At 42.6% G+C, this 27629-nt stretch overlaps 1 protein-coding gene across 4 annotated transcripts in view; it reads right to left on the minus strand.

Annotated features, from left to right (window-relative positions):
• The window catches only part of ELMO1 (engulfment and cell motility 1), a 512699-nt gene that overhangs the window by 143715 nt on the left and 341355 nt on the right, over window positions 1–27629 (minus strand). For all 4 annotated transcript variants that reach the window (XM_078059467.1, XM_078059469.1, XM_078059466.1 and 1 more), the window contains one exon: window positions 12911–13047. In XM_078059467.1, coding sequence (XP_077915593.1) covers window positions 12911–13047 — 137 coding nt within the window. The remainder of the gene's footprint in view (window positions 1–12910; window positions 13048–27629) is intronic.

Genomic DNA, 27629 nt, shown 5'->3' on the forward strand with positions numbered 1-27629 from the left:
CAACATCTCAGAGGCATGGGTCTTCCCCTTTTCTGCTTCTGCTAGAAGGACTCCTAGTGGCCTGGGAGCTTTCGGACAGAATCTCATGCTCCGTGATTCACAAAATGGAAATCTGGCATCATATAAGAGTGACATTCACTTCTGTGGCAGCTCAAGCAGCAAAAAGCCATATGCCATACACCTCAGATCCAGCCAAGCCACGCAAACGGAAATGTGAAAGAGAAATAAGGAAATCAGGGCCAGAAAAGTTCTCGGGGGCTGATCGCCTCCAACACCTAAAACACACAATCCCTGTGGCAAGAATCAAATCTTCCTACTCTTATGACACTCTTGGAAAATGCAATCTTTTTTTCCTAATTGAAGAGCACTTTGGGAGGTGAAGGTAAAATATAAAAGACAATTTTTGTGAATGGCACAATGTGCTCACGTTTCCTATTGAACGTGGCTGCTACTCAGGCAGGTGTCTGGTGGGTGTACTCAGGGAGACAACAGTCACCTAAATGGGTGGACTGCCAGCAGGCACGTCTGTCCTCTGCACTGAAGGTCTCTCAGTAGCCAACCTGCGAGAGGATAAGCACCATTATTGACATTATCCTCCCCACCGGCCTGGAAATCAGACTAGTGGGAAATGCACTACTCCCCAAATGGCCAGCGTCTGTGGGTTAAGATGAAGGGGAAATAACTGAAACAGAGGGATTTCTTTTTTAACAAGGGGATCCAACCACTCTCCTCGGAAAAGAGAAATTCAGTTTATTTTGTGACTCTTCTCTGTCTTCGCGGCTTTCATTCACCTTATATAAAGCTATGTAGGTGGAAAAAAAATTATACTGCAATTTTTGTTAAGAAGGGAATGGCAAAATCATTTTGTAATTCTCCCAAGGTATTGACATCTGAAGAAGAGATTCCAATCGAAAGATCTAGAAGTATTTCTCAATAAGGCCCATTGGCATTTTGGGCAAGAAAATTCTTCATTCTGTAGAACTGCAGAATACCCATGGTCTCCAGGAACTGAATAAGAGTGACCATCCCATATTAAAAGAGTGTAAATTAATTCAGCTTATTGACTAGGCGGACTGTTTTAAATAATGTGTGAATTAAACATTCCTGGCTATTTATTGACATTCAACCCAAAGTAATTGGGCAGATCCTATTTCAAAAACATCTGGAGAATATTTAAAGTTATAGTTCTTTGCTCCCAATGCTATATTGATTTAATTGAGAAAGAGATGTTTGTAAATAAACAACTACTACGATACAGCTAGAAGATATTTTCCAAAAGAAGTTCAGACTTCCATGTCATGGGGGCAGGTATACAGAATTTCATTCTGAATCAAATGGAGATGCTAACCATCCAAGGTGGTACCCCTGAGGTGGCCGTGTGTAAAATCCTAAAACAGAATTTCAGTGAGCAGATGGAGGAAGGCAGTAGTGGCAGAAGGAAGGAGGGTGAACACATATCTGTGATATGAAAGTACCATGGCAAACATGGTTGTGGGCAGTTCATGACATGCAGAGCTTAGAGCAGGTACCGGGTGAAGACATGAGGATGAAGCAAGAAAGGTGCATTAAGCTAAGTAAAGAGAAATCTAGACATCTTGCTAAGGCCATGAAACTTTATGAGGCAGGCAATGGACAGGCACAGATGGATTAAAAGCAACAATGATATGGTCAGATGCGTGTGGGAGGACATTTGGAAAGTGGAAAGGCTTCCAAGCTGGGAGATGAGTGACTGCCACACAAGTGCTGTGCAACAAATAATCCCAATGGCTAGAAAGTTCTTCTCATACTCATAGGTCTATAGGTCAGCTGAGGTGGCAGTTTTCAGCTGTAATTCTGTGGGCTGACTGGGGAAACTGTACTCCGTATGCTTCATTCTGAGACCCATACTTAGGGGCAGTGGCTACCCAGGCTATGTACTCTATCTCACGATGAAGGCAGAAGTGCAAGAGCCCGAGCCAACCACACAAGCAACATTCAGGCCTCTGCGCGCTGCACATTTGTGATCATCTCACTGGCCCATGTCAAAAGTTAAAGGGCAGGGGAAATAGGCTTCACTCCCCATCAGATTGTGGCAAGGACTCCTATGAAGCAGTAAAGAACTGCCACTAGCCATTCCACCTACCAGATTTGGAGTGAGGAAAGAGGAAGATCTGAGCTAAGACAATAATGAGAAGGCAGAGGACCTTATAGTGATTGTAGTGACTTTGGCCGCTGATTGGTTTCACAAAGAGGAACCAGTCCGTAAACTTCCAAATAGAAACTCCCTGGACTGCCAGCTCCGTGAAGGCAGAACCCACCCGTATCCGCACTGCCTAGCGCCATGCTTTCCGTGTTGTGGACACAAAATAGTATTTGTTGAAAGAACAGACAGCATTAGAAGTGTGGATTAAATAGTAACACGATTCACCAAGATATGGAGCACTGATGTGGCTGTGCTGTGTGGACAATGGCTGTGGGATAGTAACACTGAATGCCGTCGATCTCCCAGGCACTGAGTAGGTCCTGAGAATACAGAAAAAAGCCAGGCTCTGCTCTCAAGGAGTCTGAGGATTAAGCAGACAACTGCAGTTCACTGTGGTAAGTTCTAGAGTAACGGTATTATTCACAGGGCCAGAGCAAGGGGATCCCTTGAGGGACATCTGAGGATGCTGTTGCCACAAGTTACAATGGCCAGCTTGAGAACTTTCCTGGGAAGATGTAGGCCCTGTGTGGGCATGATATCTGAGTTAACTACCTGCCTAAATGACTTCCTCCCACATAGTTTCACTGAGCACCTACTATTGTTTTTCATTTCAACAGAACTGCATGGGAAACACATAGAAACAACAAAAGGAGGAGCAGAGGGGAGGAGAGGAGAAGAAACTAGCAGTTTGGAATTCTCATCTCTCAAATTCAAGTTTCCCTGTTTCTTTTTCTCTATATAACAAATTTAGCCTTGCTTTGGTATCCTCTTCTTGCCTCCCCACCTTTGCTCTTGCTTTGACCTATTTGGCCTAGTGGCTCAGCTCTATGCTAGAGATGGAGAGAGCAGCTAGCATCTGGTGTCGGACCAGCAGGTGAGGGTTTTGGCTCCTATTTGGTAAGTCCAGGGGGACTGCTTGACCCATCATTCACCGCTGCTCAGATATAAAAGCACACTTTTGAAAAACCTGCACAGCCATAGAAGGAATTTAGATTAGCAGGTGAATTATACACACTTAAATAATAAAATATATTTTTAAACTTCTGACCCCTTAGGTCTAGTATTTTTGCGGGAGATATTTAGAAATTTCACTTGGGATCTTCTCATTTCTCCCAGCTCTTCTATTGGAGTCCTAACAAATGGCTTCTGACACTACTCTCTCATTCTGACTCCCCGTCTCATCTCATCTGGGGCACCTCTTTGCCTTCCGTCCCTTGCCTCTTCCTAACATCTGGCACCCCGAGTTGGCAATAAAGAGCATCCACATGACAGCACCTTTATGTTCTCTTGTTCTACCTTAGGAAACATACCCCTTTGTACAACTGTGCTCTCAACCCCCATAGCACATCATTTTCTCTGCAATTACAAGATAAATATTTTCTTTTAAATCAAGGAGGACTCATATTTCATGAGAGATTCCCATCTAATGGTACTCTTCTTAGCTATCCAACTCTGATTCCTATCTGCCCTTTAATTCAAAATGACTAAATCTCATTACACCTTATTTAAAATGTAGGCAATTTCCTTTTAATTGGACATATACTAATAAAATGATTTCTGTGCCATTATCAAATCCCTAACACAATCCACAATGGAATATGGAATTCAGGTCATTGGAACCAGTTAACAACTCATGCGGTGCCCCAAAGTGTAGTTAACAAAAGGGAAGAAGTTTCAGAAGTCACTGAACAGAGTGATGTACGGCAGCTAACTTAGAGGCATCGTTATTTCCGAGATCAGGGATGGTCTGCCGCTGAACCAAGCGACTGATGTATCTTACTACTGCCCAGCAGAAGAACCTATCAATTCTTTTTGTCTTGTAATTGGCAAGTGTCAGCTTAGCACATGTTACACATACAAAGAAAGATACACTGACTCTAGGGAGACTTCGGAAATGAGGATCTTGCATGCAAAGAAACCTCTGAGATGTATATTTACTATTGTCAGGGCTTATCCGAAATTACTCATCAGACTCAATCATGGTAATTATCCTTTTTATACATGCTCCAGTTATGGCAAATGTCAAGAAAGCAAAACATGCTAGCAGTGTTTTCAGCCAACTAAACTTACCAGTTAATCTTTAAACAAATTTTAAACAGTTTAACCATTTCTTAGGGAAATTACATAAACAAAGTCAACAAAATCTAACTCTTTCTGTAGGACTCCGGATACCACCCCTTCATAAAGAGATACGGTCAGGCTATCAAAGGCATGACCCAGAACAGTCCCTGGAAATGGTCACCACTTTATGATGACCCCCACGTTTCACATAACTTGTGAGTGTGGGACCACCAAGACAGCATGCTGGGATGCATGTTCTATGAACTTAATCACTAAATCCCCAGGAGAATCTTGTCTTTTTCTGAAAATGTTTGCCATCAGTATTGCCATGACTAGCCTTTTCCTTCTCAGAGGTATTTAGAAGCTGGTGTCACCTAGTATTTGCTCCAGGCTGGACTGAGCTAAGTAGTTTATCTGCCGGACATGGTCCAGGGCTCAGAGCCCGCCTGGGGGCGGTCATTCCTGTCTCTGTCTCACAGATGAGTGATCTGGAGCTCACAGGGCTGAATCCCTTGCACGAGGTCATGCCGCTGGGGTTATGCAGCTGAGGAGACCTGGCCTCCTGAAGGACCAGTGTGCTGGAGATTCAGCCAAGCCCCTCAGTCTCTTGCAGTATGTCTGTGGGCAGGCTGGGGAGGAGCATCCCTCGCCAGCAGGAACCCACACAGAGGACTTCCTCCTCACTTAGGGATCTGTCCCCGCTGTAGTCAAAGTCTCCCTTGGCAGCCAAACCAAAGTTCAATGGGTTTCCACACAGAGGAATGGGAAAATCTGTGTTTCTAGATATTTGAATACACTATCTTAGAAAATCAAAGCAGCTCAATTATACTACACGACCAAGTGCAAATGACTGTCAATTTAGGTTCTGTCTGTTGACACCAGCACCTCCAATTTGTATGGGGCAATTTACAAAGCCAACCTTTAAGGGCCTAATCCTCACAGTGATTTGGGGAAATACCATTGTTATTATTATTGTTGTTGTTGTTGTTGCTGCTACCAGTTTACAGGTGAGAAGGGCTCTGGGGCTAAAGGACATGCCCAAGGACACACTGCTGGTGAGGAGCCCCTGGGCCAGGACTGCCCCCAGACTTTCCTGCTGCGACCAGGCTCAGCCTCCGTTCGCTCCTCTCCACCTGGCATTCTCAATGGGGCAGGGGATCGTGCCCCCAGGGGGAGAAATTTGGTTCTTGGAGGAGCAAAAAAAAAAATCTTACTTTCTTAAACTATAAAGCACAGATATACAGACAATACATAAACAGGTAACAATGTATTTGCATAATTAAAATTTCAGGGGGAGGGTGATTAGGGGAAAGATGTCTAAAGGAGATCCTTCGGGGGGTGGTAATGCAAAAGAGTCTGGGAAATAACACCTCACACCACCTGTCTTGGTCAGGCCCATGTTACCTGCAATTAATGCACTTCTTTTTAGAAAGTGCACCTACTGGAGTCTATTTAAAAAGATACCATGAGAGACTATGGACTCTGAGAAACAAACAGGGTTTTGGCGGGGGGGATTGGTTAGCCCGGTGATGGGTATTAAGGAGGGCACGTACTGCATGGAGCACTGGGTGTTATACGAAAACAATGGATCGTGGATCACCACATCAAAAACCAATGATGTATTGTATGGTGACTAACATAACATAATAAAATTTAAAAAAATAAAAAAAATAAAAATAAAAAGATACCTCTTGAAAAAAAAATAAGTTCGTAAAGTTGGTCTCTTTCTCAGTCTTTCTGCTGTCTCTGGATAGCACAATTTATATTGATGAAGATGGAAGGAGACATACCTGGATTCCTGTCCCAATGGAAGTGGCAAACTCCATAAAAAAAGGGTAACACTACCTTAAGCAAATAGCTTAAAAGCACTCATTTAAATATATGCTTGCACGCGCGCGCGCACACACACGAAACTATTTGCTACCTATCCAACAGGAAACATCAAAGGAAAAAATAAATCTATTTGTATAATGCATTTACTTCTACAGGAAGTGTGATTTCCTTCCTGTCAAACCTTAAAGACCTTTGTGAAACATGAGAAGCTTTTTTGAATAAATACTTGTAAATGGCCTAGACAGCTGAGAAATGGATAACCTCTTGTATGACATCGGGGCCCTTTAAAAGACTTCTCCTCTACTTAAATGCTCATGTTTCAATTAAAACATACACCTACTTTATTAGCTACCCCAGGCCCGGTTCAGATCAATACCAGCAGCCCTAGATGGAATTCTAATGAAGATAAACAACACTGAGTCCTCCCCAGCTTCCCCTGGGCACGGATGCACAAAGCCTCCTTTCACAACTTGCTCCAAGATATTTTACAGTCACCTGCCTCATGCAAATGAGGAGATTCATGTTTATTCATGGCGAGAGTTACAGACCACCTTTCATTCCCTAGGCCAGCTCAGCTAACCAACAAGAGCGCTGTCTGCACCACTGTGAAGTTGAGCTGGCCTAGGAAGGGAACTCCGGAATATATAATTGCCCCTGAAAAGCATGCACAGAAAGTCAGTAAGCTGGAAACAGTTCGGGGAGTGAACATATTTCCCTTTCTCATTCATGCAGTCACTGCCTTCAAGCTCTCAAATGATCCCTTTTTTACACCACAACATAATCCATTAGATATGACTAGTTAGTGGCTATTTTCCATGGATAATCTTCCAGGGGACTTCCCAGGATGTTTGCTCTGTTCTGCTCTCCAATTCTTCCTAATTGAGATTTTCTCCCACTGACTCAGATGGAGCTCATAGCCTAGCCAGGGGCAGCTGCGGCTTTGTCTGATGGGCCTGGGTTCTCCCTGTGCACAGGCTCTCCTATTTTAAGGGATGGCTTGTCATCTGCAAGCCTGAGATCCTAACCTCTGTCGTGTGTGCTTTGCATATTATGCTGCTGGGTAAAGTTTCAAAATAGTGCTTTTGCTCTAGAGTGACTACATTTTTCAAACCATTAGTTTCTTCCATTTTGGCAATTTGAAAGCATGGCAAAGTCATTTGATTTTGTTTTTAATGCCGATTTTGATAGCGTCTAAAGTAACACCAATGCCATGAACAAGTATTTTGAAGGTATCTAGACGGCTCAGACATCCCCAGAGAGGTCTGTGCAGCTAGGTAATAGCTACAGCGCCTTAACTCTCTCCAGCTATTAAGCACCTGAGCTTTTGTGAAACCTGATTTTTAGGCTGCTGCCCATGGCTTGTCACATGGAAAACTAAGGTACCTAATAAAGTTTTTTCTTCCCAAATCCATGACGTTTTCCGTTGAAACCCTATTTCTGCCAAAGTTAAATGAGTTCATTCAATTCAGCACTTAATCTGTGGTACATAAGCAGCTTCACTTTTTCTTTCTTTCTCTTTCTTTCTTTCTTTTTTTCTTTCCTTCCTTCCTTCCTTCCTTCCTCCCTCCCTCCTTTCTTTTTCTTTCTTTCTTTGTTTCTTTCTTTCCTCCTTTCTTTGTTTTTTAACATAATGGCCAAAAAAAAAGATGTTTTCTTTTGAAAAGGGCAATTTACTCACTTTTCATAGACAGGATTTATCTTACTATGTACAAAAAGAATACAAACGCATATGACATTTTACTTCCTCAAAGCATTTTCACACTTATTACTTCAATTTAGTATCACACCACCATAAAAGAGGGCAATGGGATACTGGTATCCACCTTTTTTTTTTTTAAATATTCAAGGAATATTGTTCCTGAGTAGCAGAACCAGGGTTAGAACCTGGGCCTTACAAACCAATGGACGGACTACTTCACTGATGCACACAATTCATACTAGTTGGTGGTCTGTGTTACACGTATCAACTGATGGTCATTCTATGGATGTGATTCACCTTTAGTGATCAAATCTGCCTTCATGAAAAATCGTCATGAGAGCTTTGGCCCCACCCCAAAGAAGTAATTGGTATGTTGTACAATTGGGCACTGGGATGACAGAGGTTTCCAAAGCCCCCCAGGTGATTCTAAGGTTCGGGCAAGGTTGATAAGGTTGAGAAACACTACTACACACAAATATCGATTTTGATGTGTATACCCTTATTAGAATTTCTAAAGTGGCATGGTCTGCGATAAAAGCTTTAAGTGAGATTCCCATACCTGAACTACCCAAATCACTTGTGTCTTCTTTCTTACCCTGCTTAAAAAATGAGGGCTTCAATGAAATGATTATAGGGCCACTTGTGTGCTGAGGTATCCAGGTGCAGTTTAAGCTCTTCTCTAATGCCCATAAAAATGAATAATGCATGCTTTAAAATATTGGTAATAAAAGGCAAAAACAGAATACAAACTCAATGGCCTGAATCAATGGATTATTCTGCAGAGACTGCTACATTGGGAAACTGGAAGAAAGTACTTTTCAAAGCATCAATATTTTAATCACTCTCTAATTCTACTTCTTTCACATAAATAAGAAACATCCCATCTTCAGCTTCCTCAGCCTGGAGCAGCAAGAAAGCAGCTGCTTTTCCAAACATTCACTTCCGGCAGAAGCATTAACTACCAAGTACTAGATATCTACAAACTAGTGTCCCAAGCAAGGTGGGTTGTAGAAGAAATTCCTGCATCTGCTGGAATCTAGTTATTATTTGTAAAATCAGAATTTTGGATTGAGGGATACTGCTTCTCCAGTAATGAGCTGAAGGAGGCAGATAGCTAAGCCCCTTCTTACAGAACCCGGGCCGTAGGTCGACAAGCAAACCCGCCACCCATGCTTCTGTTCGGAGTGGTGACAGTCTGAGATGATGTCCAAGAAAGTTCAAAAGAAAGTGTGTCTCATGTTGGGCTCTTTTAAGATATTCTGAATTCGAATTTGGACAATCTTTGGAAACAAGAAAAACATTAAATCTACCAATAACACCGAATCCACGTTTGTTCCTAAATTCAATAGCTTCTGCTACCAAGTTAATAACAAGAAGAAAAATGAACTGATGAAAATTTCGGCTCTTCTTCTCTCCTTTCCAATTTATTATCTGGCAAAGCAGAGCAGTGGCTGATAGACAAGCAGCAGGAAAAAAATCAGGAAGAACTGACCTAGAGGCCCGCATACAGGGCCCATCTTTTTTCAAAAGCCTGTTAGAGGCAGAATAGGGACATAAAAGAAAAAGGACGTAGTTAAATGTGTGTTGGAGTGACCACTAGCAGAACTCTGACTGGTATTATGCTGGTCTACCAGCAAATAAAACAACAACAAAAAGCTCATCTGTCCACATTTCAATACTTTAAATTGATACACACTAATACAGATACAAATGTAATACACCTACAAATTAAATATACATTATGGTAGGCAGAAAAATGCACCCCCCTCATCAATGTCTACATTCCAATGCCCAGAATCTGTGTCTATGTTATGTTATATGACAAGGGGAATTCAGGTTGCAGACGGAATTGAGATTCCTAACCGGCTGACCTTAAAATAGGGAAGATTATCCTGAATTATCCAGGCAGTCCAATGTAATCACAGGGGTCCAAAAGAGTGAAAGCTCCAAGCCAAAGAGGGATCAGAGTGATGAGGTGTGACATGAGAAGGACAGGACCTGTTGGCTGGCTTTGAAGATAAAAAGGGCCACGAGCCAAGGAACACAGGTGGCTTCTAGAACCTGGAAGGCAAGGAGATGGATCCCCCCACTAGAGTGGCCAAAAAAGACCACAGCTCTGCTGACTCCTTGATTTTAACCCATGAATCCCATTTCTGGTTTCTGAGCAATGGAACTGTAGGAGAGTAACTTTGTACTATTTAAGCTACAGAGTCTGTGGTAATTTGTGACAGCAACCCTAGAAAACTAGTACACACATGATAAAATAGTGTATAACTGATAGACTTTTCTGTTCCAGAAGTAAGGCGTGCATAATACTAAAAAGAAAAAAAGCAAACAAAACAAAACTATTTCCGGTAGAAAACTTAAAGCACTTGTCATTCCCATCCCTGGCCCTCCTCTGTTATCCACTCTTGACCAAGGGATATGTGTACACAGGATGGGACCCTCTGCCTCTCAGGCTTCTGACTGCCTCTTCACAGCCGTAAACCACCATCACTATTTGGCTGCATGTACGTGACACCAGACTGACGTCTGTGATCAGTAGACAATGCAAAAAGATGGCACTAGGGCCACAATAAGATGGCACTAGGGATACTTATGTCCCCCAATCCTGGCCCTTAGGTCTTGCCAAAGGCAGTTTTTACAGCCACATAAGTTAATTATGAAAAAAGTTTCAGAGTGACACTTGGGGGACCTCACCCTGCACAGGCAGATATCATTACCACTGAGCCAAGTACCTGGTCGTGATGAACCACACAGACCCAATGGCCACGCTCACCAACTCCAGACCGAGGCCTCTGGTTCCCTTTGCTAACAATGCATTCTTGGGACTTCGTTTCGTAAACTGTATGTTCTGTAGGATTTAAGCGTCTAAGTGCTAAGCCTCTTGAGCCATTCCTCTGCAGGAATTTGGTAATATTTTCCATATACCTTATCTGTGCATAGCTCAACAACAAAAATATTTGCATTATTATCATTTACAAAAATGCTGATTTCTGTAATTCAGAAGAAGAAGGGTGAGTGAAATCCTCTCGGAAAGCAGACAGATACCTGATGCCAGAGCACATGACAGCCAGAGAGGTTCCCTTCTCCTGAAAGAACAGGTGTCCCATGCACATAGGAGCCGAGTACTGGACGGCTTTCAGAAACACTGTAGTACCTGAAGAGTTGATCTGATCCGGGGCAAAGTGGCCTTGGCCATTTCGGAGACTACTTAACTCTCCCGTTTTTTTTGGCTTGATTGTACAAAGGTCTCCCTGCTCCTTTATTCCTCTTTCCCAGGGATGATTTGCACCTCAATTGCCAAGTCCTTCATAATCAAGTGAAGTACACTTAGGAGGCTGCAGAATTACTGGATTTCTTTCCTTCACTTCCCTTCTTCAGTCATGCCTGTCCCTGGGCATAGCTGCTTAGACCCGTGGCAGCTCTAGATTCTAGCTGGCAGAATGAGGGCTCTCCACAGAGGGGCGTCGCTGGGGCCTATTTCAATGAATTAAATAGATGGCCCAAGGCGACTAAGACAGCTTTGTCTCCTTCAGCTGCAAAGAAGATCATCATGCTGATGGAGACCTAACGGAGGTTTGGCAAAGAGTATTATTTCCTTTTCCTCGTTTTCTTTTTATTTTTTTTTTATTTTTTTTTATTTTAAAGATTTTTTTTTTTTATTTATTTATTTGAGAGAGAGAGAATGAGAGAGCAAGCACATGAGAGGGGGGAGGGTCAGAGGGAGAAGCAGACTCCCTGCCGAGCAGGGAGCCCAATGCGGGACTCGATCCAGGGACTCCAGGATCATGACCTGAGCCGAAGGCAGTCGCTTAACCAACTGAGCCACCCAGGCGCCCTCCTTTTCCTCGTTTTCTTTCCTTTCCACCAATATCACTTCAAGATGCCACGAACCAGAAATATGGTGGAAAAGAAGGATGGATGGAAAAGAAGTTCAGAGGAAAGGTGACAGGGAGGCAAAGACCAAGGAGAACATCAAGTGCAGTTGGAAATTTGATCTGTTCACCAGCTGTGAAGGCCCCACAGGACGACAGCGAGATCGGACCCTTAGACTCTTTTTTTTTTTTTTTTTAAAGATTTTATTTATTTGACAGAGAGAGAGAGACAGCGAGAGCAGGAACACAAGCAGGGGGAGTGGGAGAGGGAGAAGCAGGCCCCCTGCTGAGCAGGGAGCCCGATGTGGGACTCGATCCCAGGACCCTGGGATCATGACCTGAGCTGAAGGCAGACGCTTAATGACTGAGCCACCCAGGCGCCCAGGACCTTTAGACTCTTAACAACAGTTACGTCCCCAGGACCAGGTCAGCAGGCATGGGTGACGGAAGCAGTCAAACCCAGATCCAGCAATAGTAGCAAATGAAAGGAATTGAAGGCCTCTCCCAATATACCTCTCCTAAATACACCTGTCCCAACCATCAGTTATTACTAGCCATGTGATGATCATTAACAAGGCCTTTATCTAAGGATAAAGATTTTGTTTCTCTTGAAAAGTTCATATGATACTTCTGCTTCCTCTAAGTTGGTCAACACTCTTCTCAGCACCCAACATTCACTCACAAAGAGAAACATAAAATTTGCGCTCTTACAGAAAACCAAAGAAGACATCCGTTCAAAGAATCAAATGCTTTCTGTAAACTAAAAAAAAAAAAAAAAAAAAAAAGTTCCATATAAACTTACTCAACTCCCTGAAAGAGATTTTGCATTTGAATAAAAACTCTTTTTGACACAACAAAGGGCAGATTATCTCAACACATCCATCATCTGCAAAGAAACCAAGTCACCTAGACAGAGCAGCCTTCCTGATCTCATTCTTTCTCTAACAGCCGCCTGCACACCAGTGGAGGGGAGGCCTTTTCCCCAGGGGATGTTGCCATAACACAGCATCCCAGACTAATGCCCTTAAAGGAAAAAGTTAATCTAGACAATATTTTTCAAGAAAGGATCTCTGCTGGTGGCTCCAGTTTAGTTTGCCAAAAGGAACAAGACTGCTCCAGGCCTATCCCAGCAGAGATGAAAGCATCACCAACACACAGGTCAGGTCCATATGGGTATGATAGCCAAGGGACGACGCAGAGGTGGGGCTCCTTTGGGGACACAGTAAGCTGCTGCCTCTGCCTCAGTTTCAACCTTACCTTGTTGAAGTCTTCAGAAGTTGCCCTCATTTCCTTCCACGTCTTGTTCAGGAGCTGGATACAGATGCAGAAAAATTCCTCGAACGATCTGTCGTGGGTGAAGAACATTGGGTGGAAGTCGTTGCAGGTCTCACTGGCTGGAAGAAAGAGAAGGGAAATAAGAGAGAAAGTTTGCAGAGTGAAATGAGAGGACACGGCCACACAGAGGGGTCCCAAAGAGAGGACGGGGACATGTTTGGCTCAAGCCACAGTGGACGTAAGGCGTTGTGAAAAAGTAACCTAAGGACAGTCCCCCATGCAACTGTGAAGTCGAAGGTCAGACAGTCAAGACCTATCCCTAGGCGCCTATTTCGCCTAAAGGAAGTCAGCTCCTGACGCACCCCACCACATGACCCTCACACCTTTTTTTCCAGGATCCCTGGGGTTGAATATGGGCTCTGTGTCTGCTTCTTTGACCTTATAAGGATGATTCAAACTGGCCTCTCAGTCACAGCTCCATCACCCTTAATTTCCCCTTTCTCGACAGAATAACTGGCAGAGGATGAGCTTTCCCCAGCACACAATTAATTGCAACTTTGAAAATAGCATCCTTGATGATTTCTCCAGGGGCCTCTTTTCCTTCTTATGGCAGTAAGCAGGGGGGGGACATTTGAGATCATATACCATCTGATGCCATTAACCATTTGTTTTACATTCCCAGACACAGATGGCTGGAGGTCAAAGCAACCCAAATGGCTCTGGAGGCCACAAATGGTCCAGTCCTGGACCAGACCGTGACATCAGCCAGACTGCCTTCGTGCCTTCCCAATGCAGAGCTTCTGGGAATCAGAGCCAGCGCTCTGAGCTCTAGCTGTGTCTACTTCTCTCCTCCTTCCCAGACCAGCACCCCAGCCATCCTCTTCTTCCCTGCTATCTGGGCCACTTATATTTTTATAGTCCTTGTACCTACATCTCATGGGATCTTTACAATGCCTCTTCTGGTTCATGCTTCATGGACAAGGACAATGGAAGGAGCCAGGTTTTGTGACCACCCCCTGCCCAAAACAGTATCCTAAGTTTGTTTGTTTTTTTTAATATAAGCTGTATGTATAGTGAAAGAATTCCTATTTTAATTGGAATCTCTTTAAGGCCAGTTAGTCTTCAAGGTTCCAAATGGTGGAATTTCCAGCCCAGGAGAGGAGGATGGGGTGAGGCTGGAGCAGGGTTTATAGCAAAGATCTTCTGTATGTGGGGAAAGCCCTCTGCCTGCCATGTGGTGGATTCCACTTGGAGAGAATCCCCCAGGAAGTGAACCCTAACCAAACCTAAGGGAACACACTCTGCTCTGCCTAGGCCGCAAGCTATGATGCACCAACCTCTTCTATCTTAGTGGAATCCAGATTTCTAGAAGGGTAGATACAAAGATACATAAATGCTGTTTTCTTCCAGACCTAGGTAAGGAAACAGGCTAGCAGCAACGTACAGTCACATAGGGAAGGTTTGGGTCTGAGGACAGATGATTTGGGTTCAAGTCCAGCCTGTGCCAATCAGGAGCAAGTCACTTTACCTATCTGAGCCTCGATTTTTTTTTTTTTTAAGATTTTATTTATTTATTTATTTGAGAGAGAGAGAAACAGCATGAGAGGGGAGAGGGTCAGAGGGAGAAGCAGGCTCCCCGCTGAGCCAGGAGCCCGATGTGGGCCTCGATCCCAGGACTCCGGGACCATGACCTGAGGCAAAGGCAGTCGCTTAACCAACTGAGCCACCCAGGCGCCCTGAGCCTCGATTTTTTTAACTAAAAAACGTTAATGACGTCTCCTTGTCCATCTCCATAGGTTTTGGAGAGGATCAAATGACATGACTCATGGGAAAGTGCTTTGACAGGATAGAAGTTGTCACAAACGTGGAGCAAGGTGGTGGTGATGATAATGGATGTTGTGCCAGCGTATCGTTTCCAAGAACATGGGTTGTTCTTTGATCCTCCCCCGCCCCCCCCGCCAGTTCCTAGTCAAGCCTGTTCCCATTTCAGAAATGAGCAGCAAGAATGTATGTCACCCCAACCCCCAGCCTGTGTCACTGGCAGAAAAATGGCGACAGTGAAGTTCTGACCTGGGACACAAAGCTATTTAAAGAACTTGGACCGTAAACACAGGCGGATTGTGTGTTTGCTGCCCTGAGCAATGAGCTGTCAGTCTCACTTTCATAAGCACGGAAGCCAATGGAATTTACAAGTCCATGGCAGCTCTCTAAAACACTAGTGCAGGGGCGCCTGGGTGGCTCAGCCGTTAAGTGTCTGCCTTCGGCTCAGGTCATGGTCCCAGGGTCCTGGGATCGAGCCCCACATCGGGCTCCCTGCTCTGCGGGAAGCCTGCTTCTCCCTCTCTCGCTCCCCCTGCTTGTGTTCCCTCTCTCGCTGTGTGTCTCTCTGTCAAATAAATAAATAAAATCTTAAAAAAAAAAAAATAAATAAATAAAACACTACTGCCATCCAAGAACTCATTATTAATTACATTATCACAGTATCTTTTGGGGCCCAGTGTGATTATATGTGTACTTTATGCCCTAGTTGGAGTTTTTATGGGATTACTGAAGCTGAGACAACCAGACAAAACTGAGACCAATGAGCCCTGCTCTTGCTTGGTTGAAGAGGGAGGGAAGAAACATCATTAATAATAGAGAATATTTATCGGGTACATATCATGCGCCCAGGGGTTCTACTGGTGTTATCCTCACAACAACCTGGGAGATAGGCGTTATGCTTATCTTCATTTTATATATAAGGAAGGTAAAACTTGGCAGAAATTAAACCTTCCATCATGAGCTTTCTTTAGGAGGCCCCAGATGAGCATTTGAAACCTGCCGTTTAGTTGACCCAGCAGGCTTCCTGCCTTAGTTGACAAGAGCTCAGGACATTTCCTTGTGATTGCTGCATTGGAAATTACCTTCTCCACCCCTCTCCCAGAAGAAACCAGGACCTTGCCCCCCTCTGCAGTCCAGAGGGGCTCACAGCAGGTGTACAGCCAGCCCCCGCTGATGGACGACACCTGCAATGTGACAGGACCAACAGCAGGCTTACCACCTTGCGACAGGCACTGGGCTCTACATTGCTGTTAGTTGTTTACAAGAAGCATGTGAGGAAGATTTCGTCAATTTCTTTTCTTTTCTTTCTTTTTTTTTTTTAATAAGAAATAGGAGAGTTAGAAAGGTTAGGTGACTTCTCCAAGGTCCCAGGTCCCAGGGCTTGCAAGTGGCACAGCTGGGATTGCAACTCCCATCATCAAAGCCCATCACTGTCTGATTGTACTTATTTCCTGATTCTGTTTCCCAATTAACTCTGCCTCTACTGCACCTCCCCCAGCCCACACAAATATGAAAGAATTGCTTTTATATCCACAGAAGATATTGATGAAGTAAAATCTTACAAGTGGCACGACCTTAACTATTAATGCTTAGGGTATATTTAGAATCTAGGATTCCTCTGCTTTCCCCCTAGTCTTGGTCTAAGTGGAGTTAGGTTCAAATCACCAGGTTACACTTCTGGATCTTACCTCCCCTTTCCTTGGGTTGGGTCAAGCTGAATCTTGACAACTCTCTTGAATACTTAAGACATAGTCTACCTGGTTAAAACTTCTACTGAACAAACTTTTTCATCTACTCAAGATATTCTCAGCCTCTAGAACACACCAAGTTTCCCCTAGATAGTCAGTCCCTGGGGAAGAATGATACTAGATGAATTTATTTAACTTATTTCAAGAAATTAGCAGGTTGGGTTCCATGTTAATAAGCCCCGATTTTGTTCACTGCAACAATGCACCCACCTAAAAAAAAAAGTACATTTCCCAGTCCCTCTTATAACCAAGAGTGACCCAATCCAAACCAGTGATAGATACACAGAGAGTGCTGGGTAGAGTTTCCAGGAAAGATCTTTAAAAGAGGAAAAGACACTTGACTGTCTTGTTCCTTTTGCTTCTGCATTCACACCTCAACTTCTTCAAGTTCAGGACACAACTTCATGTCCAGTAATGACTGGAGCCCCTGCAGCCATTCTGTCAGCATAAAAGTGAGGGCTATCCACCAGAGTGAAGACTTAGAAGGAGCTCCTGAGGACGCTGTGGAATCACCATACCAACCCCGAAGAGACCTCCTAAGGAATTCCTTGTATATGATTTAAGTCACTGTTTCCAGGTTTCTCCATTACTCTTAGACATATGAAATTACTGATATGGAAGTTTAAAACTCATGCGAGCACACAGATACTAGCATGAGAGAACACATGCTCAGGATTATGAGAGGCCATGGAGTAAGCAGCAATGAGGAGGCAGGACTGTGTAATGGTTACAGTCAAACAGAACTTCTACATTCAAAGCCCAAACGTGAGGCTCCCTAGCATACTATGTAACCTTAGACAACGAAAGTCCCCAAGTTTGTAAAATATATGACCCTATAAAATTTATAATCATCAAATTAGATTATGTATATAAAGTATGTGATAAGATACCTAGCACACATATAGGTTTAGTAAACAGCGGCTATTAAGTATTATTTTTATCTTCATTATCAGTGCACTACATGGCTTCTTTAAGACTTGAACATTTCTAGGAGATAAGGAAGGGAAGAAGAAAAATCTGATGAATGGTCTTTGGGGTCCTATTGATGGGGAAAGATAGGGTCAACCAATCATTCTTACAGCTTATGTCAAAATCCTATGGGATATTCAAATCCTAAAGCTGAAATTTCACATGCTGAGCGTACATGTACCCATCAACACTGGCAGATCAACACTCTCGCCAGAGAAAAATAGCACCTGGCTCCATCCCACTGTGTTACATAATGAAAAGAACATACATTTCAGAATCAGGTGAGTTTTGATTCAAGTTCTCACTAGGTTGGTGATGCGAGCATCTCTCTCCCCCGCTTCCTCATCAGTAATACGGACACACTACTAGTTACCTCCTGGGCTGTAGAAGGTGAAGTGTTTGGCAGAGGCTGGGCCTTCACACACAGTTAAATCTAAGTTTCCATCCTCTCCCTCAAACCTCCAAATAATATCCAAGTCTCATAGGCTCTTTTAAGCTGCTAATGAGAGAAATGCTGCTAATGGTTCATGAAAAAGTAAACAGTGGGATAGTCCCCGGACAGAGGGCCAGACCCCAGAAGTCAATGTATGAGGGCACAATTCCTTGCCCCTTCCGGCAAGGGAGCAAGGGGCAAGCGGTGGCGGCTGGGAGAACAGGAGTCACACAGGAAGGATACTGGAGAAAGTACCCTACTTCTCTTTTGTGTTTTGAAACCACAGGCCTCAGGGACTGAAGAACACCGGGACGACACAGCCATGGCTAACAGCAGGATTGAGTCAGCATCAGGACACGTGCCCTTCAGGAGGGATCCTCGAGACTGACGAGCAGTCCTGTCTGTGTTCCTAGTGAGGAGTGGCAGCACTGGAAAACATAACTTGAACGGAGGTTTCATGAGGAATAAAGGTGACCAGAGGAGCTGAGCTATCAGAACAGTACTCGCCAGCAATTACCGGAAGCTATATGCTGGCCACTGTTGTAAGGGCTTTGCCTGTCCCAACTCTGAATCCTCAGTAACAGCAGAGTTACTGTTATCATCCATATTTCACAGAGGAGGACAGGGAGAATAGTGAAATTAAGCCACTTGCAGTGACAGAGCCTGGAATCAAACCCAGCATTCTCTCACCAGAGACGTGTTTGCATCCTCCACATGAAGGGACTGGAATGACATTATCCTCAACTTCTTTCCCTTCCTTTTTTTTTTTTTTTTTTAAGATTTTATTGACTTATTTGAGAGAGTGAGAGAGAGAGCACAAGTGGGGGGAGCAGCAGAGGGAAAGGGGGAAGCAGACTCCCCGCTGAGCAGGGAGCTCCACATGGGGCTTGATCCCCGGACCCTGGGATCATGACCTGAGCCGAAGGCAGACACGTCAACAACTGAGCCACCCAGCACCCCTATCCTAAACTTCTTTAAAAGACTCATCCTTTGCAGTGAGGAATGAGCAAACAACTCCCAGTTATAAAATAAATAAGACTCGGGGATGTAATGTACAGCACAGGGAATATAGTTAATAATATGTCACAACTTTGTATGGTGACAGATGGTAGCTAGATTTATCATGGTGATCACTTTATAATGTATATAAATGTTGAATCACTGTGTTGTGCATCTGAAATTAATACAATATTGTATGTCAACTGCACTTCAATAAAAATAAATCAAAAACAATTTGTTCCTTGACATGTTATACGGGAAACAATGAAAAGATTCTGATGTATTTTGGGATTCATGACTCTTTGTTTTAAAGATGTTCCAGTATTAGAGGCAAGGATAAAGCATTAAATATGAATACATTTTTTTCTCTAAAATGGTCAGATTGCAGATATTCAAGATCGAGGGTTATCAAGCAGGAAGAACCCATCCAGACTGTCTGATCTGCTTGACTCTCTTTGTAGTTAAGAGCACTGAAAAAGGCAAAATGGATTGCCCAAGAGTTCATGATGGCAGAAAGGAGGTGAAGACACTGGAAGCCAGACTGCCAGGTTCAAATCCTGGTTCTTTCACTACTGCTGAGTCACCTGGGCAAGTCACTTCATCTGTCAATACCTCATTCTTTTCATCTGTTAACTGGGGACAACAACAGTATAAACTTCACCAGGTTGCTGTGAGGACTCAGTGGAAACAGTGACTATAAGAAGCAAGCCCAATGCAGGTGTGAGGCAACAGAATGGTGATGCTACCTGGTGAGCAGGCCATCGCACCGAGGAGTGTGAGCTTGCATCAGCAGAGGGATGGCCTGACTCTCGAGAATGGGGTCCTTAACTCAGGGGTTAAACAAACAAACAAAAACACAGAGGGTGAGGTCTATTACTGCTTTTTAAAAATAAAAAGACTAAGGAAAAAAAGTGTTGAATTACTAGGCAATGATTTTATAAATGAAATTTACAGAGAAACTTTCAATGGGACAAAAATAGTAAGACTTTTCAAAAACCGAATTGTTTTTAAGCACACTATTTTTAACACAATGAGATTCTACTTTGTAAAAAAAAGAACCAACTTAATGGTGTTTCAAGTCTGGAATATGAAGGTATTTTCAGGGCTGAGGGTAAAACGGGTTCTTATTAATTTGCTGACATCGAATTCATTTATAAATAGACCAGCTTTGAAAGCAGCTCTAACCCATGCACGTATGTTTTAAAAATAAGAATGCTGTACACTTTTGTCACACTTTGTCTTTCAAAGTAGATTTGTTCCTATTTTCCATCGGATAATGCGAGATGAGGCGGGGATTGTCACTGGAGTCTCAGAGAACAAGGACTACTGCAGTATAGCAAGGAAACAATGAAAGAGGAGTACAGAGAATGGATTTTAGTGCTGCTCATAACCTTCAGAAGGTCAGCTTAGTTCCCTGGGATCCAGATTTCTTAGCTGTAAATGAGACGGGCTGGTAAAGTTCCCACCAAGTCAAAAATTCTAAGACTACGCACACACATACGTGCACACACCAGATGACGTGTTTTCAACTCCCTAATGCCCGACAACAATTACAGAACCTGGAGGCTGCACCTGCACTGAACTTAGAATTATTTCCTAAATTATTATTTCTTTGAATGACAGGATGGCTACACATTTCATTTAGGGTGTTAAGGCATCCAAATGGTATTTGCTAGGCTTGGAGAATATTTGATGAGCTAGTACTTATTCTGTCTTTCACAAGAAAATCGTTAGATGTTTTTATACCCTTTCAACCTATTAATATCACCTAATGCAGACCATTACGTAAGAAAATTACCTGACTATAGATAGAATGACAAGATGACACAGGCAAATGCACAAAATTTCTGCTATTTCACAGGAATTTTGTAAGATAAATAGAATTTTTGAGATGCTGAAGAGCTCCGTTCTGTGCTTTCTATGACCCTTGTCATGCTCAGCGAGACTGTGGACCCATTTGCAGGTGACCGGGGGGACACAGATTTGGGAAGCACTAGGCAAATTCTGATGATTTTTACCAAAAAAGAAATAAGCCCTGGCTTAACATAAAGGGCATTTTGTTTTAAAATTATGAGCTGCAGGAAGAAGGGGATAAATTATATATACACAAAAGCGTTTAATACATGAAAACTGCCAGAGCAGTTATAAAATCTTACTGGTTATCCCCAGCATGGAAATTCAAATCAGAATTATTTGTGGCTCTAGGGTCAGTCTAGATAATATATTTATGAATTCTCAGATGCAAAGGTATGCTTATACTTTGCAGAAATTCTTACCCCTGTAGCCCTTGAGTTTTCTATTTTTAGACCTGGTATTCTTCATGGCTTGGTTTTGGGGTTTTGGTACTGTGTGGGAAGATGCCGAAAGTTCAGAACCTTTTGTAGGTGGGAGAGGTGAGTGAGGGCAAAGAATCTGAAGTTCTCCAACCGCTGCTGAGTTTCACCAATAGAGAAGCTACCACCCCCACTATTTCAGGACAGGGGGATCAGAGGCTTGAAACCTGCTCAGTTCTTTCCAGCTCCCGAAGCCTGGTTTAACAGAACTCTAAATATTCTTTTCTATCCTCTATCATGCCTAAAAATAGTATGAAATCCACATTGAAAAGACACACAGTAGCTAATCCAATGCTTCGTTGTTCACCTTCCCTATGGGCCTTTTTTAAGGACATGGAGAGAGGAAAAAAGAATACCGACTATAGTGTTAGGACTGAAAATCAGACTCTAGCACCAAAGGACAGCCAATTCAGCAAGAAGGAGCCGAGGTCCATCCCAGGCAACCCAGTATGTGTTAATAAAAGAGCAGAAGTTCAGGAGCAAGGTTGACCTGGGTGCAAAACTTGGTCTCACTACTTAATAGCAATGTGACCTTGATCAACTTATACCTCCCCTGGACCCCAATTTTCTGGTTAAAAAAAAAAGACAATGCCTCCTATCTCATCAGATTGCTGCAAGGATTGCTGCAAGGATTGCTGCAAGTGATACATGATTCATATATTAACTGAGATAAAATAAGGACTTAATGAATGCCAGTTGTTACCAGTTTTAATAGCAAAATAATTATGATTGTATGTAGCTAAAATGACAAATTTAGAGAAATTACATTTTTAGATGTAAAGACATAAAACTGCAGTAATTAAAAACAGTAATTGCTATGACACAGCAATTCTACCCTTGTTATTAGTCTATGGATGGAAAAAGAGATCAATGGAATAGAAGTGAGTCCAGATACAGACTGGTATATACAGTCACTAGATATATGACAAAGGTGACACTACAATGGATTTTCAAAAACTTGTGCCGGGCCAACTGTATATGCATCTGGAAAAAATAAATTATGATTCCCTACCTCACACCATCCACAAATCAACTCTAAGTGGATTACAGTTCTAAATGTGAAAGGAAAAACAATGAAGAAAGGAGAATATATTCATGACCTTGAGGTGAGCAAAGTTTTCTTAAACAGGACCAAAAAATCATTCATCTGAATGAAAAGGTTTGATTGGATTAAATTAAAATCAAGAACTTCTATTTATCAAAAGATAAAATAGGATGGCAACCACAGAGTAGGAGAAAAACTTGCAATATCGTCTGACAAAGAACTGTTATCCATGATATATAAATACCCCTATAAGTCAATAAGAAAAAGACAGACAACCCAATAAAAAAATGGATGAAATGTATATAGGTACTCCATGCAATAGGATATCTAAGTGACCAATAAACACATAAAAAAGTACTCAGCTTTTTTAGTCATGAGGAAAATGTAAGTCAAACAACAATGAGATACTTTCAAACATCCACCAGAATGGCTACAATGAAAAGACAGAAAATCCTAAGTGTGGTTAAAAATGTGCGACAAATGGAATTCTCACACATTGTTGGTGCAAGTGTAAACTGGCTCAACTGCTTTGAAAACCACTTCAGTAGTATTTAGTTAAACCAAAATAGTCATACTCTATGACATGGCAATTTTACCCAAACATACAAACCCAACAGGAATGCGTACATGTGCTCCAAAAGAAATGTATCAGAAAGTTCAGAGCAGCACTATTTGTTACAGCCCCAAACTTGAAAAACCCACATGTCCACCTAAGAGATTAGATAAATTATAGCTTATTCCTATAGCAGCATATTTACTACAAAGATATGAGTTTTAAAAAAAATATGCTATACACAATAATATGAATGAATTGAAAATATAATGTTGAACAAAAAGAGCCCTATACAAAAGACAACATACTATATGATCCTATCTAATCTAAAGTTCCAAACAGGTGAAATTCATCTATAGTAATGGAAACAGATTATTGTTCTTTTGAAGAGGGGAAGAAATTACGAGGAGGGCAACCCAGAAGGGTCTCTGATGGTTGTATAATACACTCTATCTTGATCTAGACAGAAAGTAGCTAAGTGGATAGTTAGTTGGTGGTTGGAAAATTCATTGAGCTGTGTTGCACTTTTAGGATTTGAACACTTCTATGCATTTAAGTTACACTTACATAAAAAGTTAACTTTAAAAAGTAGAATATGAGCTTTCTGGGTGCTCAAAAAGGGACAATAATGTTTTAGACAGGGTAAAACTATAGCAGATGATTTAGATGGGCTTCTCAAAAGTAGTGCTGTTTGCCCTACCCATCACCTCTGGAAACAGGGATTTGGCATTTTATCTAGCCAGTTGACTAGCTGGATAAAGAAGCATATAACCTGTCTGTTTAGGCATCCTAGTCCAATTACCTAACTGGTATCAGCTTCTAAAGTTGGTCAGGTGCAACTCTCCACACCTGGACTTTAGTATAATTCCATCTGTTGGATGGATAATTATATGCTTGCATTTTCTTCTGCAAATGAGGATCCTGACCTCACTGAAGAATATTGCAGATGCTGATGGAAAAACTATAATAGACTTCTCTGGTTGTGTATGAACTCTAAGAAGAGTCACAAGTTTCTTTTAAATGAGTTTCCTTCCTTCCTCCCTCCCTTCCTTCACCCATTCATTTATAGATCTTCCTTCCTTCCTTCCTTCCTTCCTTCCTTCCTTCCTTCCTTCCTTCCATCCATTCATGTGTCCATGTGCATGTTCACCTGTCCATCCATCCAACTAGCAAGGTGGTTAAGATAGCATAGCCCTGGAGCTAATCCGTCTGAGCTTGGATCCCAGCTCTGTCACTCATTATCCAAATGACCTTGAGCTCATGAGCAAAGACAGATGAGTAAAAGATGAGGCTGAAGGAGTAGGCAGGAATCAGATCAACTAACTCTTTGGAGACAAGACCACATTGAAAGTTCAAGCTTTATTACTCCTGCAATGGGAAGCCATTAAAAGGGTTTAAATAGGAGCATGATAAAGTAACACCCTCCCTTCTCCTTTCTTACTCTACTTTTTCTGTTTTTAATGGAATTAACATTCAGGTAATTTGAAGACTCCTCTTATTCTGGAATCCATTTACTTGATATTTTAGTATATTAAGGACGAGTGGTAAACCAGATAAAAATGTTAGAGCTAAGTGGCTAGGAGTGTCAATTCTGGAGTTAGGGCTGGGGCTAGAATCCTCCCTCTGCACCTTAACTGTGTATCCCAACCAAACACTTTAATGTCTCGAAGTCCCTTATTATGATGACAATAACAGTAACTCATAGCTTGTACAACCGAGTGAAGATAGAGTCAGGATTCCCATGAAACACTTAGCACAGTGCCTGGCATATAATAAGCACTCAATAAATATTAACCGTAAAACCTTGTGCAGAATACAAATACGGTGTGTGATTTTCCCTTCCAAATGTTGAACTGAACACAAGGTTTAGCTTGTGGTGAAATATTATTTACTTGAACCTTCCTTCGTGAAGGTACTCAGATCCCCTGGAAAGTTCTAGAGCAACAATATCATTGTCATCTTGTGAGACGTTTAACAAAAACACAAAATGTGCAGAAATTCCATTAAATTAAGATTTCTGATAAGAGCAAGCTAAGTGACCCCTGGAAGTCTGCTTATAATTAAAAAATGGTCTTGTTGATATGCTCTGCATTTGCGCTCTTCCTTTGTCCTCCGGCTGAAACAACTAAGACATGCAGGAAAATGAAAACTAGATCCTTGACACCTTATCACCTGATCTACTGGCAAACTAATGGTTTCTGGATCACTTACAGGTTTATGAAAGGGCTCTTTCTTGGCCCAAAAAGAAAAAAAAGAGAGAAAAAAAAAGAATTCTTTGCAAAGGAGTATCAAGTTTGCGGTGTGAGTTAGCAATGTAAAAACCAAGGGTGAAGCACATTTACCTTGCTAACTATACTTTACCTACCTTCTGGGGTGGTGTGGCTGGAGCATTGGGAGGGTACAGTGGAAGATCAGGAAAGAAGAAAATTCTAGCTGAGTGGTAAATAATCCAAGGCAGGGCAAAGAAGAGCACAGTCAAGAAGCAAATTTCGGCATGCCTTTGTTAAAACTTCCTTTATAAGGAAAATTATTCTGAGAAGTGGCACATTAAGAGCCTGTCACACAGCAAATTTAGCATGGATATAAATAATTGCCTGTCCAACCATGTGAGATGGGCACTCAAAGGTTATGCTGGGATAGAGGCAGATTCAGGAGCAGCTGCGATGTGCCTCACTGAAAACCCAGCAAGAACTGTGTACACCATCACATGACCATGGATTGATTACACCTTGACCTGAGGCTCAGAGTCTTAGCCAGAGCCAGGGAGCTGGCAAAAGGGGCTAAAAATAAGTAATCCTGAATCCAATAGATGCAAAATTAAGGGAAGAGGACATGCCAAGGCTTATTCATCACATCATTCTTTCTTGTCTCTGCCGCTCAGTAAATGACTCCCCTTAAAATCTCAGTGATTACTTAGAGTTATTAGGATAAAATGCTATTGCGTTAGCAAGTCATTCAGCACTTCCCAGTCTGACCCTACTCTATGCCTTCTAACTTCTCTCTGACCTCTGGTGGAACCTAAAACCAATCACAGTTATTATCTCTTTGTCAAATAAACCACCCCTGCTTGTAGTTCTACATGTTAAGCTCTTGGGTTTCCCTCTTCACAGAGTGCACTGAGTTGTCCTCCAAAGCCCATCCCTTTGCTAAAGGCACTTCAGTCAAGCCTGGCCCACCTGCCTCTTCCCTTGTGCATATACAGACCTTTAATTTTCTCCTCCACCTTTTTGGATTCCCCCTCCTGCTTATGAGCCTGCAAAACTAGGAGGTTTTAGTAACTTTTGCATTCTTTATGGTTCTCACATGGCCAGCCTCCCACTAACAACACACGCCCGCACATCCTTCCTTGATGACCCTCCTTGTGCCTCCAGCGACATGTCATCACGCCCCACTTCAGGCACTGCTTACAGAACAGGAGGAGGGATGCCCCCGCTTTTGTACAACACACACCCCAGAACTTCTGCCGTGATAAGGGCACTCGGAAGGCTCCACACATGCTTCACTCCCTGCTTTAAAACAATCCAACCTGCAAAATGATCCAAGTCCTCCTCCTTCTCTCCCCCAATTTTCTGAAACCCAAGCATAGATGTTCTCTTAGGAGAACAATGAGGAACATTATAAAGGAAGCAAATTAATCACACAAATTCAACAGAAAAGAAAAACAAATCTGATGATGTTCCTAAAATACAGAGGCGTAACCCTCCTCTGTAGATCAACTGCCAACACCCAGGCCCTGGCAGGGGGCTTCGCTTCACCATCCCTCACCGCCCCCCATTCACCACAAACCCACTCAGAGCAGAAACACTGAGTCCAGTGCCCGTCTTGGGCCCTTCTTGGACTCTGTCACAAGGAACATATGGCCTTAAGGATTGCATGACAGTGTGAACAATGCATTTACCCTGGGTGGTGGAATTAAGGGAGATATGGGGGGATATTAAGGGAATAATCCACTGACAATCATGCTTTTGCCAATGGGGGATTTGAGAGGATGGAGATTTATATCAGTGAACAACAACAGAGTTAAGTCCCTAATATTTCTGCCTATATATAGTTCCGTTCAGTCCTCTTAAACAAGACAGCATGATAAGAAGCACGTCTCTCTCCTGCCCAGGATTATGTGGGCAGGTCTGTGTGGAGGGACTGAGAGGCCCTCAGTGTATGAACGGAACACCAGGCCCCAAGCATATCCTCAAGCATCGCCACAATAATTTAGGAAAAGGTCAAGCTTCACACAGGCACTTGACTGAGATTTACCAGAACCGAGGAAACTAAAGTATAAGGCATTACATATCAAACCAGAAACAGCTGGCTGGAAAACTTGAAAAGGACATAATCTGAATAACAAGACACTTGGGGGAAACAACTTCAGCAAATTAGAAGGTGAGCAGCCTAGAAAAGCAGCAAATTAGAATTTCGCAATGAGCATGTACCAAGAACTGTTCTAAGCTCCTTCCAAGTATGTTCCCATTTAATCATCAAAACAATTCCATGAGGTAGGTGCAGCTCTTATCATCCCACCGTGCAGATGAAGAAACTGAGGTGCAGAGGAGCGATGGGGCTTGGCCCACAGAGCTAATAGGAGGCAGAACTCGGGTTACACAATGGTTTGGGTCCAGAGTCCTTGCTATCCTGCTGCTCACCGGGCAGCGATTTCCCTCCATTGGCAATTTTTAAAGCAGAAAGTGAATACTTTCTAGAATGCCTATTTACTGTGCTTTAAAAATAAATTTAATTCCATTTCTTCCTTTTCAGACCCACCATTTTAACGAAGACTTGATCTTGCTAATGAAGATAATTTTT

This window comes from Halichoerus grypus, chromosome 12 (assembly GCF_964656455.1).
Source record: "Halichoerus grypus chromosome 12, mHalGry1.hap1.1, whole genome shotgun sequence".
NCBI lineage: Eukaryota > Metazoa > Chordata > Mammalia > Carnivora > Phocidae > Halichoerus > Halichoerus grypus.